At 36.8% G+C, this 12,615-nt stretch overlaps 1 protein-coding gene across 1 annotated transcript in view; it reads left to right on the top strand.

Moving 5' to 3' along the window:
* Nucleotides 1-12,158, top strand: part of MYBPC3 (myosin binding protein C3) — an 82,534-nt gene extending 70,376 nt beyond the window's left edge. The window contains exons 27-33 of the mRNA XM_070936780.1: nucleotides 817-905; nucleotides 2,359-2,554; nucleotides 4,172-4,311; nucleotides 6,378-6,537; nucleotides 7,803-7,939; nucleotides 9,029-9,215; nucleotides 10,337-12,158. Coding sequence (XP_070792881.1) covers nucleotides 817-905; nucleotides 2,359-2,554; nucleotides 4,172-4,311; nucleotides 6,378-6,537; nucleotides 7,803-7,939; nucleotides 9,029-9,215; nucleotides 10,337-10,347 — 920 coding nt within the window. The 3' untranslated portion in view covers nucleotides 10,348-12,158. The remainder of the gene's footprint in view (nucleotides 1-816; nucleotides 906-2,358; nucleotides 2,555-4,171; nucleotides 4,312-6,377; nucleotides 6,538-7,802; nucleotides 7,940-9,028; nucleotides 9,216-10,336) is intronic.
* Nucleotides 12,159-12,615: the final 457 nt, after the last annotated feature.

Genomic DNA, 12,615 nt, shown 5'->3' with positions numbered 1-12,615 from the left:
TTTTGAAAGCATGTTGTGGAAGCTCCAAAAAATAATTGTCACAGAGGCAGTCATCCATTTACAAACAAATGTCAGGATAACACCACCAGTCACAGTATACTTCTTTCACCGAGGAAACAAAAATAAAATTCTCCAAGAATTGCAGTATATGTAGACTCATTAAAAGAAATCAATTTTTAAAGTATCTGACAAACTTTCAGATACTACAAGTTGTTTAGCAGGTACCAAATGAAGTTTTATAGATGTATTATTGTAGTTGGGTTCTCAGTTTTAACCATATGAATCTGGCTTTCTAATGTGAGTCCAGAATCTCCTAAAATTGGGCTGCACACCCGATTTATACTAGAACATGGATGAGCAATCTATGACTCTTGAGATGTTTTAGATCAGGGGTGTCAAACTCGCGGCCCTCAGATCGGATGTGTCACATGCTGGCTCCGCCCCCACCCAGTTTAGCGAAGGGGGGAAAAGTCCTGATACATCATGTGATGTTGCCACGACGATGCAAATTTGACACCCCTGTTCTAGATTCCCACTTCTCTCAGAATGTTCATGGATAATTAATTGAACAATTAGAACCCCAGTGTGATTTCTTCTTCCCATGTATCTTTGCTGCATTTTCCACGGCACAAGTACTTTTTTTTAAAAAAACCTCCAAGTAATCACCATTAAATATGCTTAAAATTATGGTTTTTTGATTCTGTAAATATTTAATACATATTTTCAAAATCATTTATTTTTCTGCAAAAATACAATGTATATGTACTATAATCTGAAATAGAATAATTATCCTCTGACTTGATTTTTTATCTACAGAGCGCCCTAAAATTAGGCTGCCACGCAATCTCAGACAAACTTTAATGAAGAAAGTTGGTGATACAATCAACATTGTAATTCCTTTCCAGGTATGTGATGGGGTCTTTTTTGATCATAGGGCAAAGTTTTACCCTAGTTGAAGAAACTGACAGTGGGAACAAGTATTCCTATGTACAGTATCTCTGGAGTAATTCTTATCCAGGTGTCAAGAAATTTCCTCATCATTGAGTGAAAGCTCATCTGGTCTGGATTTTCATCCTTCCATCAAGTTATATAAGCACTGCCAACCTCTGATTTAGCTGAGGACAATGTTTGTGGTCATATCTCTTCAACTGAGTAGAATGGTAGTATCTCTAGCTTTGCCATGTTACTACTGTTTGTAAGGAGATACACTGCCAGAAAGAACTTTGAGGAACAGCCAATGAAAATAAACTCTGTGCCATCACTGAAAAAATTATTTCTGCCTTCTATCTCTAATGTGAAAAGCTGTACAAAAGAGATATTTCTAAATCTCGTAATTATCAAAATATAAAAAAGGTTCATTTAAAATCTGAGGGCAATTTTTCTCAAACCTGGCAACTTTAAGATGTGTGGACTTCAACTCCCAGAATTCCTCAGCCAGTATGTGTAATCTTAATGTTGTCAAGGTTGAGCAATGCTGTCTTAGATCAAAAGATAAGCAATAAACAGAAAGGTATATAGAAATTAGACAATAATTTATTCAGATGTTATGAAAATCTTCAACTCATTTTAGGAGGAAAAGAAACTTTACTCTACAATCCAAGTTATACAATTTTCCCTCTATTGCTCCAATGCTACTGCAAAGAATGATTCATCCCCATTTTAAATTATCCAAACTTGACAAAATGTGAAAAATGTGAACTGTTACTTGTTTAACACATGTTAATTTTAAACATCTTGGAGTAAATCTATGTACCAGAACCTCCAGGCAAGATGGGCAGCATGTAAGTTGAATAAATAATAAATACCAATGTGTTCAACAGTAACTTGATGGCCACATAATAAGAGAAAATCAAAGCTTTAAACTGTGGCGTATAAAATTAATTGTATTTTGTCTTGAATAGTATACTAAACTGCTTGTAATCTAAAATGGAATAGTTTAAGCCATACTAGAGTAAGGTTATCCTCACAGTAATGAAAGGCATTTTCCTGCTCAATGTATAAATTAAAGCACACATTTTTAAAGCAGATTCTTGATTTACGGGCATCAGTGTGTATATTGTTCCACCATGGTGATAAAAAAAATTAACATCTTCCAGAGAAGTGCTAGTGACAATTGAGCAGGTGCTAGTGACAACTGGTCATTTTGTAATAAGACAATTAAAAATTATTTTCTGATGGCTTTGTTGTAGCTGTATGTGAGAGCTATATAGCTATATATTTCTAACAATATACGCAAGAAATAAACCTACACAGAATAGCTGTGAGAGAAACATTTTCTTCATATAAGACAGGAGATTAATACAACCCACTGAAAATCAAACTTGTTTTCAGGCTGACCATTTTTCTTTCTTTTCACAGGGTAAACCTAGACCTAAAGTTATTTGGAAAAAAGATGGTCAGCTAATAGACTCTAAGGAAGTTGGAATACGAAACAGCAATACAGATACTATTCTATTTATCCGAAAGGCTGAACGTCATCATTCTGGGAAATATGAAGTTGAGGTGCAAATAGAAAACATGAGTGACAAGGTCACCATTACAATGCAGATTATGAGTAAGAAACTGCTGGATAATTTTATTTATTTAAAACAGTTGTAACTCACTCTTCATATGGAACAACTTAATAGAATTTAGTTCATCTGAAATCAGGTTGGATTTTATTTATTTTTTTACCAATCCTTCCACAAAATATATTTAGTTGTAGCAGGACTACCAGCAATACAATAATTAAGTCTCTTTCCCATTCCTTGTTTCAAAAATATTTTCCTAATGCTTGTGTAAAGGGTAATTGAGGAGTGGGAGAAGAGAAAAAAACCCTCACATTTTAAGTATAGACTCCATTGGCTTGGCACCTCTTTGGATTAATAATCAATTGAGCATAGTCCCATCCCAATCCAAGTTAGAAACTACAGCAGCTACTTTTATTACAAGAATGTTAGAATTTTTGTAGTGGATTTCACAACTGAGCTTAGTTCCATGCATTAAACCTATGGCTACTAAAACATAGAAAAATTGAGTCAGTATATTCAATGAGGAATGAAAATACCCATCCATTTATAGGGGTAGCTACTACAAGATCCATTTGATTTTTTGTCCCAGGATCTTCATTACATTATGCCTATAACAATGCAATCAGCTTTTTTTCTTTGAGACAGGGTCTTATTTTTTGAGGGAATTAATTCATTTCATATAAAATACAAAAAAAAAAAAAAATAACCTGAAAGAGTAGCAACCCAATCTGATATTCCCAGAATTAATTATTGATCATTTTATGTGTTTAATGGACAGTTGACTATCTCTCAACAGGTATCCAGCTAAGAAGGATTAATGGATGCATCCAATATCACATGTTGGAAGAGAAGAAGGGAGAGAGAGAGAGAGAGAGAGAAAGATCATAGAGCAAATAGGAATATTTAGCTAACCTTGGCTGATCTTGAGAAAGCTTAAAAAAAGGGTCAGATCTGGTTCATTTTGAAAGGAATTCTGAAGGAAATCCCAGATATACTGTATACAGTACCTAGGGCAGGGAATTATGAAGCGTATCAGAAGAAGATAGTGGCAAACCACTTGTATATTGTTTCCAAAAAGATACATGTCCATGAAGAATCCAGAAGTCATGTCATTCAAGGAAAATTTTTAATCTTTATTTTTATAAAGCTACACAATAATTCATAACCTATTTCTTTCAGAACTGTTTTTAAGCAACATGATAGTGTATGAAAATTAGTATAGTATTTTATTTATTTAACACATATCAATTTTAGCCCATTTTAGCTACATGACTCTGGAGAGCTTACAAATAAAACCACAGAATCTTATAACTGATAGAATTCAACTTCAGCCTAAAAGATGTTGCAGGGGAGGTGAAAGAAAAACTATTAATTTCTTGATTTTCATTGATTAATGGTGAACATCCATGGATTTGGAGAAAGGGAAAGTTATTATTTTAACCTTTCTCTGTTGGAATATGGAGCCACTGAATATATATTTCACATCTATATTTGGTAGGGTAAATTTATTGTACGGGGAAAATTGGATGCAGAGGCCTTCTTGGAATACATCAGTACATGAGGTTATTTAGGCTCCACTTGTATCACATCTATTTAAAAACACTGAGGAACAGGTCTTGATTATGTATAGCTGGTTTTGTGGGGTGGATTTCTTTTTCCAGATAAGCCTGGTCCTCCTCTGAATATTAAGATTGTGGATGTATGGGGATTCAATGTTGCGTTGGAATGGATGCCTCCCCAGGATGATGGCAATTCTCAAATTACAGGATACGTGGTCCAGAAGGCAGACAAAAAAACAATGGTAAGAACCATAGGCCAGGTAAGGATACAAATCCATCCTGGGGAAAGGTTACTGCAAAATCCCCATTTCCTTCCCACCCCACTAATCTGCTTTCCAGTTCCATTCTCCTATGCAGAGAATAGATGCAGCAGTGTTCTGTCCCCGTACTACGCACACACCCAACCAGCCAGCCGAGGGTTAAATAAACTCTTCAAACACTCAACGTCAGTGATAAGGAACTTGGCAGCAACTCCGTGGCTGCCTGCCAAGAACTTTTACTCCGATAACACAGACAAAAATACACACAGTTTGAATAGTCCAGTTTGTAATTAAATCCACAACAATTAGGTGTTGTGTCCGAAGGTGCAAAGTGCCTCGCCAGAGATTAGCTTTGTCCGTCACAGAGTCCGAATGGCCACCACACTCCCTTTTATAGCCTGTGGGGTATGGTCCAGTGACTCAGCTAATCTCTGGCACGCCTTCCCCTCTGCTGCGCACGCTTCTCCCTGCGCCTCTGGCAAGGGTCCAGCCAGCACTTATTTTCCTCGTCGCTGTCCACCTGTGGCTGCAGGGACGGGCTTGGCTCTGAGCCTATCGTTTGGTCTTCGGTGTCCTCCGGAGGCATTGCCAGAGAGGAGGGTCCTGGAGAGGGAGGCCTTGCCAACTCCTCCCCCTCACTCTCAGAGTCTGCATCTTGTCGATAGCCCAGGCTCAGGCAATGGAGCCACAACAAGCGGGGCCAGTGAGAGGTGGTATTTGCCGGTTCTCCGAACTACTCAAAATTTCCACTACTGGTTCTCCAGAACTGGTCAGAACCTGAATACCACCTCTGAAAGGAGGGGAGAAGTACTTTCAGTTTCAGAAGACTTTGTTAATGTCACTTTACAATAAAGATTATTGTAACTTTACAATGAAGAGCTAGTAATCTTGTTTGTGTTTCTTGCCTGGAGTACCTCGCAGGACTAACTCTTCCTACAGTCATGACCAATTAAGATAAGATGATGACTTTTTCATCATTTCCACAGTTAGAATGAGGTTTGTTTGGGGAAATCTAGAAGTATATAATCAGTGTTTATATAAAAAAAACTTCTCCTTTCATTAAAACCATTAGACTAATGAGATATAAGTAGAACACAAAAGATATACGCCATTCCCCTCCTTTTTATGAACACCTGTGGCTATGATAGAATTGTGAGAAATTCTATTTATTAGAGCCACAATCATGTTTGCAAACATAGTTATTACAAGAATTTATCCACCTCTATGGGTTATTAGGCTAAAGGCAGTGCTATCCTGCTTACCTTCTAAGGGCTACTTATTCTGTTGAAAGGAACCTGCTTCCCTCTTTCAGTCTCTTTGGCCAAAAAAATCCCAGCTGTAATTTTCTATTTGTTAGTTTTTCATGGAGAATGATTATTAGAATTCCTGGTTAATTTTTATCTATAGTTTGGTATATCTCCCTAAAACAGTATTTATTGCCAGAAGAAAATTAACTGAGAGATCTGGTATCTATCTGTGATTAGGTTGCAGCATATCTTGCCCTACACAGTGGAACTTCACAATTTTAACACAGGTCTTAGTTCATAAACATCCCTTGAAAATCAATTAGGATTTTTAATATGTATATATGTGTGAAATTAATATATCTTGATTGCACATCTGCTAGAGGTTACATTAATTTTGTGCAGTAAAGTACTCTACTATTATTGAAAGGGGAAAAATACAACACAATTTTTTTAAAAAATTCAGATTATTTGCTTGGCTGCACAGCAAGCAGGAAAAGGAAAGAAGTAGGGAAAGAATTGGTATTGATTGCAAGCGAATCCATACATTTTTACTGGTAAATAAGATAAAGGGATAAATTAAAAGTTTATATTTAAATAGTGGACTTCTTATTGCACATAATCCAGCTTCCATGTGTACATATACATTCCTTGTCTGGACAGACATTACAGTTAGTTAACCTTAGGATCAATTATGGCTTCATCAAGTTCTGCTATGTATCATCATGCTTGTGTATCAAATGTCAGCTTTTAAAAAGATGTTTACATTTTAAGGTTCAGCACACTTTTTGTTTTGTTTTCCAGGAATGGTACACTGTTTTTGATCACTATCGGCGCACTAACTGTGTAGTATCTGAGCTGATCATGGGAAATGAATACTATTTCAGGATTTTCAGTGAAAACCTATGTGGGCTGAGTGAAAATGCTGCAATCACCAAAAACTCTGCCTACATTAAAAAGACAGGTAACAAAGAGAAATAATACAGGCCCTTGCCAATATTCTTATTAAAAATTATCTTTCTTAATGTTGAAGTCAAAATAAGTTGTCATATATTCTGTGAAATATCCACTCTTGAATCATTGCTATTCAAACCAGTTAATTTTTGAAATAGGTACCATGTTGCACAAGTTAGTATTCAACATATTGGTAGATGACATGACATACAGTTGTTTGTGCAAGAATTTCCACACCAGCATCTACCAGGGAGTCTCCCTCATGGAATGGGATAACTCGCCTTGGCCAACTTGCCATGGCCAACTCGCTGTGGGAGACAACTTGTCGCAGGACAATTCAACAAATACAAAAGTTAAATTAATATCAACGGAACCATGGCCAATAATAATAAAATAAGAAAGTTGATCCAGAAATACAATTGTTACAATAATTTTGAAGAAAACGTGGACTCCAATAATAAAAGTAACTGAATAAAATGATTAATAAAACATTGAATTGTCCCACAGGGAGTTCCAGATCTTCAGGCAGGATATAAATAAACTAATTAAAAAACAAACTAGTAAATTAGATCTGAAACTTCACATTCATTCCCGGCTTTACTCCAAGTGCAGAGAAGAGCAACAAAGATGATTAGGGGACTGTAGGCTAAAATATATGAAGAACAATTGCAGGAATTGTGTATGTCTAGGTTAATGAAAAGAAGGCCTAGGGGTGACATGATAGCAGTGTTCCAATATCTAAGAGGTTGCCACAAAGAAGAGGGAGTCAACCTATTTTCCAAAGAACCTGAAAGACAGGAGAAGCAGCAATGGATGGAAACTAATCGAGAGAACCAACCTAGAACTAACAAGAAACTTCTTGACAGTTAGAACAATTAATCAATGGAACGACTCATCTCCAGAAATTGTGGGTGCTTCAGCACTGGAGGTTTTTAAGAAGAGATTGGACAACCATTTGTCTGAAATGTTTTATAGTTTCCTGTTTGAGCAGGAGTTTGAACTAGAAGACTTCCAAGGTCCCTTCATGTTATTCACTAGTTATAGATAACGGCAACTGGAGAGTTTTACAAACATGGAAGGAGGAGGAAAAGCAAGAGAATTGCATAAAATGGACTCCATCCTTGTTTACTTCTGAACATTTTTAGCACTACTGCTATCCTATGCTAAAATATTTTAGCTGGTTGTTTTTAATGATTATTTTAAAACATGAGCATGATTAAACCAGGACACTTCCTGTTTGGTTTCCCCTCACCTTACCTCTTGTTCATGCCACAGGAGCAATTTACAAACCACCTAATTACAAAGAGCATGACTTCTCTGAGGCACCAAAATTCACCCATCTGCTTTCTGATCGTTCGGTAGTCTCTGGGTATAATGCAACACTCAGTTGTGCCGTCAGAGGAAGCCCAAAGGTATGTCATACTATATCCTACCACTGGATTTTTAATATATATAACTGTAGTGGGAAAATTACTGCTGATATGCTAAGATGTGTATATATTGCAGCAATAGAAAATACAGAAAACATTCCAGTTTGTAAGTGAGCCCTAAAAATAAGGCAAGGGTAATGTTGTTTCTAAGCACAAATATTTTAACAATCCAGGATAAGAACTTAGACTAGGAATTAAATAAGATTATTAGAAAATCAGAGGCTTGAGTCAGGATGAGAAGATCGCCTTTGCGAGAAATAGAAAAAGATGTTTTCATAAAGGGGGAAAACCATAGAATATTATGATATGAAAATTGGATGGGCACAAAAATATAGCCCTAGATCATCTATAAAATCCCCATGAAGAAAAAGGTTTGGTAAGAATGTCTGCTTTGCTTCTTATACACTATGTTAATCTTGCCAGTGGATTCTGGGTCATCTTTTATGGAATTTCCCAAACTACAGGTAGTCCTGGACTTACAACCATTCATTTAATAACAGTTTGAAGTTACAACAGCACTAAAAAAAAGTGACTTGTGACCAGTCTTCACACAATAGTTGCAGCATCCCCATGGTCACGTGATCAAAATTCAGGCACTTGGTAACTGACATGTACTTATGACAGTTGCACTGTCCCAGGATCTTCATTTGTAACCTTCCCAGCCGACTTCCAACAAGCAGTCAATGGGGGAAACTAGATTGACTCAATGACTGCATGATTCATTGAATAACTGCAGTGGTTCACTTAAACAACTGTGGCAAAAAAAGGCCGTAAAATGAGGCACAATTCACTTAACAATTGCCTTGCTTAGCAATGGAAATTTTGGGATCAATTGCCATTGTACAATAAGTCGGAGACTACATGAATACTTCTCCTTTAGTAAATAACACATTTTTAAAAGTTTGAAGGACCTAACATGTATGAAATACTTCTTGAAGCAAACATGTTTGGGTTAAAAATGCATTTTGACCTGCTTAAATTTCCAATGTAAATAGCAAAGTAGATGTCCTTTCCTCTCCAAAATGACCTGCTTCTGCTTCAGACTGATTGTTTCTGTTTTCAAAAACACAGCCCAAAATCTTCTGGTTCAAAAACAACGTGGACCTTTCTGGAGATGCCAAGTACCGCATGTTCAGTAAGCATGGAGTGCTGACTTTGGAAATTCGCAAGCCCAGCCCATTTGATGGAGGCGTTTATACCTGCAAGGCGGTGAATGACTGTGGTGAAGCAGAAATAGAGTGTCGATTGGATGTTAGAGGTACTAAAGAGGATTTAATAGAACTTCCTAAAAGATAAGGCTTTGAGTCTGTATCCTTTAAAGGTTAACTGTGCAGTTCCAGTGTCCTTTTGGATACTATGCCACATCTTTGGATACATACATTAAACAGTAGACTAAAAAACTATAGATTTATGAAGACTTATCTGCATATAAACTGGGCAAGTGATTTACTCATTGCAGTTCTTTTTGGTCTGCAATGAATAAATCACTTGCCCAGTTTGCATTTTTAGTAAAGCTTTTTTAGCAATGGTTCATAGCAGTTTCATATTCCAACTCCAATGCAAAGAGAAAGGAATGTTAAGGTAAGGAAACACACAGACTTTATGTCTACCCTGTCTTTTTATGTTCCATTATGCATTCCATACCTTTTCTTCCACAAGTTGCAGATGAGGAATAACACGGCATCATAACCTATGCCACATCTACTCCATTACATTAGCAGAAACTCAAAGTGGCACAGCAAGTGAACCTTTTTTTTATTACAAGCACAATGACTTCCTGTACAGATCTGAAACAACAGAACTGTTGCTGAATTTACATTACTATATCCCATTTCTCTGTAAGGAAACTGATTACAGGGTTAAGGCATCAGGCAGTGGTGGGATTCAAATTTTTTACTTCTGGTTCTGTGGGTGTGGCTTGGTGGGCGTGGCTTGGTGGGCATGGCAGGGGAAGGATACTGCAAAATCCCCATTTCCTCCTGATCAGCTGGGACTCGGGAGGCAGAGAATAGATGGGAGCGGGGCCAGTCAGAGCTGGTATTTACCGGTTCTCTGAACTACTCAAAATTTCCACTACCGGTTCTCCAGAACTGGTCAGAACCTGCTGAAACCCACCTCTGGCATCAGGGCGTTACAGATCAGGAGACGGCCAAGTATCTCAGTCTTTGATCACAAGCAAAGCTTGTGACTGTGACATAGGGTAGTACAGACAGCACACCAATTTGCCTTCAAAACTGCAAACAAAAATTATCCTAAAACTAGAAATGCAAGACCAACTGGAATATTAAAATACACTCAGTATTTTGATAGATAAAATGGATTGTTAGCACACATGAACATGTGTCTTGATTTATTTCTTACTTATTTTGGTATCTACAGCACCACAGTGAAATTCTAAGCAACTGGACATCAGCAAGTCCAGATACGGAACTGAGTTTTTTGTCCCAGCAAACTTGGGACACCTGGGACAAATTGGAAGAGGCCAGCAACATAAAGAAAACCCAGCCAGATGTGTCAGCCCCTCAAAGCCCTAAGTAGCTTCTGGATGTCAGAAATGCTCATCACTCCTGCTGCTGGGGAAATTACAGAACAAATGTAATTCATTTCCTGATGCGGATTCAGTCTCTTGTGCTGCTTTGCTCCCAATTAGTAAGACCTGTTGTTCTTGATAAGAGCTTCCACATACCCCGAGTTATAATCATGCCAACTTAGCAATTTTCGGTTACTAATGGTTTTACAACGGTAGAACCTGTTTGACCACAAACAGGGTATGTGGGATCTATAGACAGGAAATTAACATAAAATGTATTCATCAGTTTTTTGTTTTTGTTTTTTTAAAAACACAAGTCCATTTGGGAATGAGACCAATTGCATCATTATATTGTGACTTAGTGCATATGCTTAGGCCTCACATGCAAACAACTGGGGTGTAATTTTTCAAACTCTTGGTTGTTGTTTTTTAATGTAATATTTATGGCAGATAACTTTGGAAGCAGCTATGAAAGCTTTCTAAAGGATGTGGCTGTTTTAAGAATTCCATCAGAGGTGCTCCACATTCCTTGGGAAGCCCCTCTTTTGATGACTTTGTGCAGCTCTCCAAGAAACAATTTCTGTTCCTCTTTAAAAAAATGTTATCTAAGAGTTGAATTGGAAAAAAGTGATGGGGCAATTCTGCAAAACAATCTGTAAATTCAATTTTTTTTTTTTGTTAAACACCCTTAATGTAGTCTACTTACACATGGATTTTGTCAGTGTAGGTTTCACTTTTTAATCAAACAAATGGGTTTTATTTTTCTGAGCGTATAGTTTGAATTCACCAATAGCAAGTTTTTGCATTATAGCTGAACTGCACAGACACATTCCTTTAGGAAAAATCACTTATTCAGTAACAAACCATGGGAGATAATGAAAACAGAAGATAAGAATATTGCAGTGCAAATATTTGAATTTAAAAATTAGGGAGTTTTAAATGTTACTAGATTAGATTGAATAGATTTTTATAGAAAGATGTATGGGAATGCTGGGGCCGTTATCAATACTTTTAGGAAATAAATTAAGATCCTACCCCACTTTTTGGATCAGCCAACATCACTGGGCACTTTTTATCTTGCCAGGTCTCAACTTCCTCCTGCTAAAATGATTGGCACAAAACTTTGCTGTCATGTGAGGAGACAGAAAAGGCCTGACACAATGAAAAGTACCTAGAGATCTTGGGTTCAAGTGCTCCTTATGTGGATCTGAAGCCACACCTGATACTGCATTAAGCATATAATCAGATACATACTAGTCTGAAGGAAAGCCTCGATGATCCCAGGTTTTCAGTTATGAATTGACTTGTATGGAATTGTGCTGTTAAGGGATCAATCCTTAGTCTTCCATTCTTAACTACAGTTTGAAAACTTCTGGTTTATATTGCCATGCATACTAAATGTAACACCATTTTGTGGCTGGTATTCCATTTTTCAAAGTCAATTTAAAAAATATTTTACAACAGCATCAGAACCTGTAATAAAGCTCTGTTCCCTGTTAACACATATGGAATGTATTCCCTGCACATTTAGGAAATAATGTAAGTTTATAAACACTGATACAAAAATATAAAGCACCAAAAGTGCTTTTCTAAACACAACACTGTATCTTTAATGAAAATGTATTGCTTCTGCATAAGGAAATAAATAAAACAACAGCTTTTCCTTTTCCATTCAGTTTCCAGACTAAACTTATTTTCCCAGGCTGTTTGTGATTTTTTGGTCTATTTTTATATAACATAAAACTATTTCAACTCCATAGTTCAGGGCTGTATCCTGTCTCTGCTATTAATATCTACTCTGAGTCAATTTTCAACGAAGCACTGGAAAACATCGATGCTGGCCTAAAAGTAAACGGTGTTCGGATCAACAATTTAAGATATGCTGATGATACAGTTCTGCTTGCCATAAGCATGAAGACCTTCAGCTCATCAACAAAGTCACAGAAATATCTGAAAAATACGGCTTGAAGCTTTAACACTGATTATGGTTGTCAGCAAACAACCCATTAATTTATCACCGATAAATTCGGAAGGAATGCCACTAGAAAAAATTGAAAGGATCACGTACCTCAGCTCTAATTTACATGAAAGCTGGGACATGACCACTGAAGTAAAGACAAGGATAGAG

The sequence above is a fragment of the Pituophis catenifer genome, unplaced genomic scaffold, assembly GCF_029215685.1.
Source record: "Pituophis catenifer annectens isolate HBS135680 unplaced genomic scaffold, rPitCat1.0.hap2 SCAF_1, whole genome shotgun sequence".
Taxonomy (NCBI): Eukaryota; Metazoa; Chordata; class Lepidosauria; order Squamata; family Colubridae; genus Pituophis; species Pituophis catenifer.
This window is presented reverse-complemented; position numbering and strand designations above follow the sequence as displayed.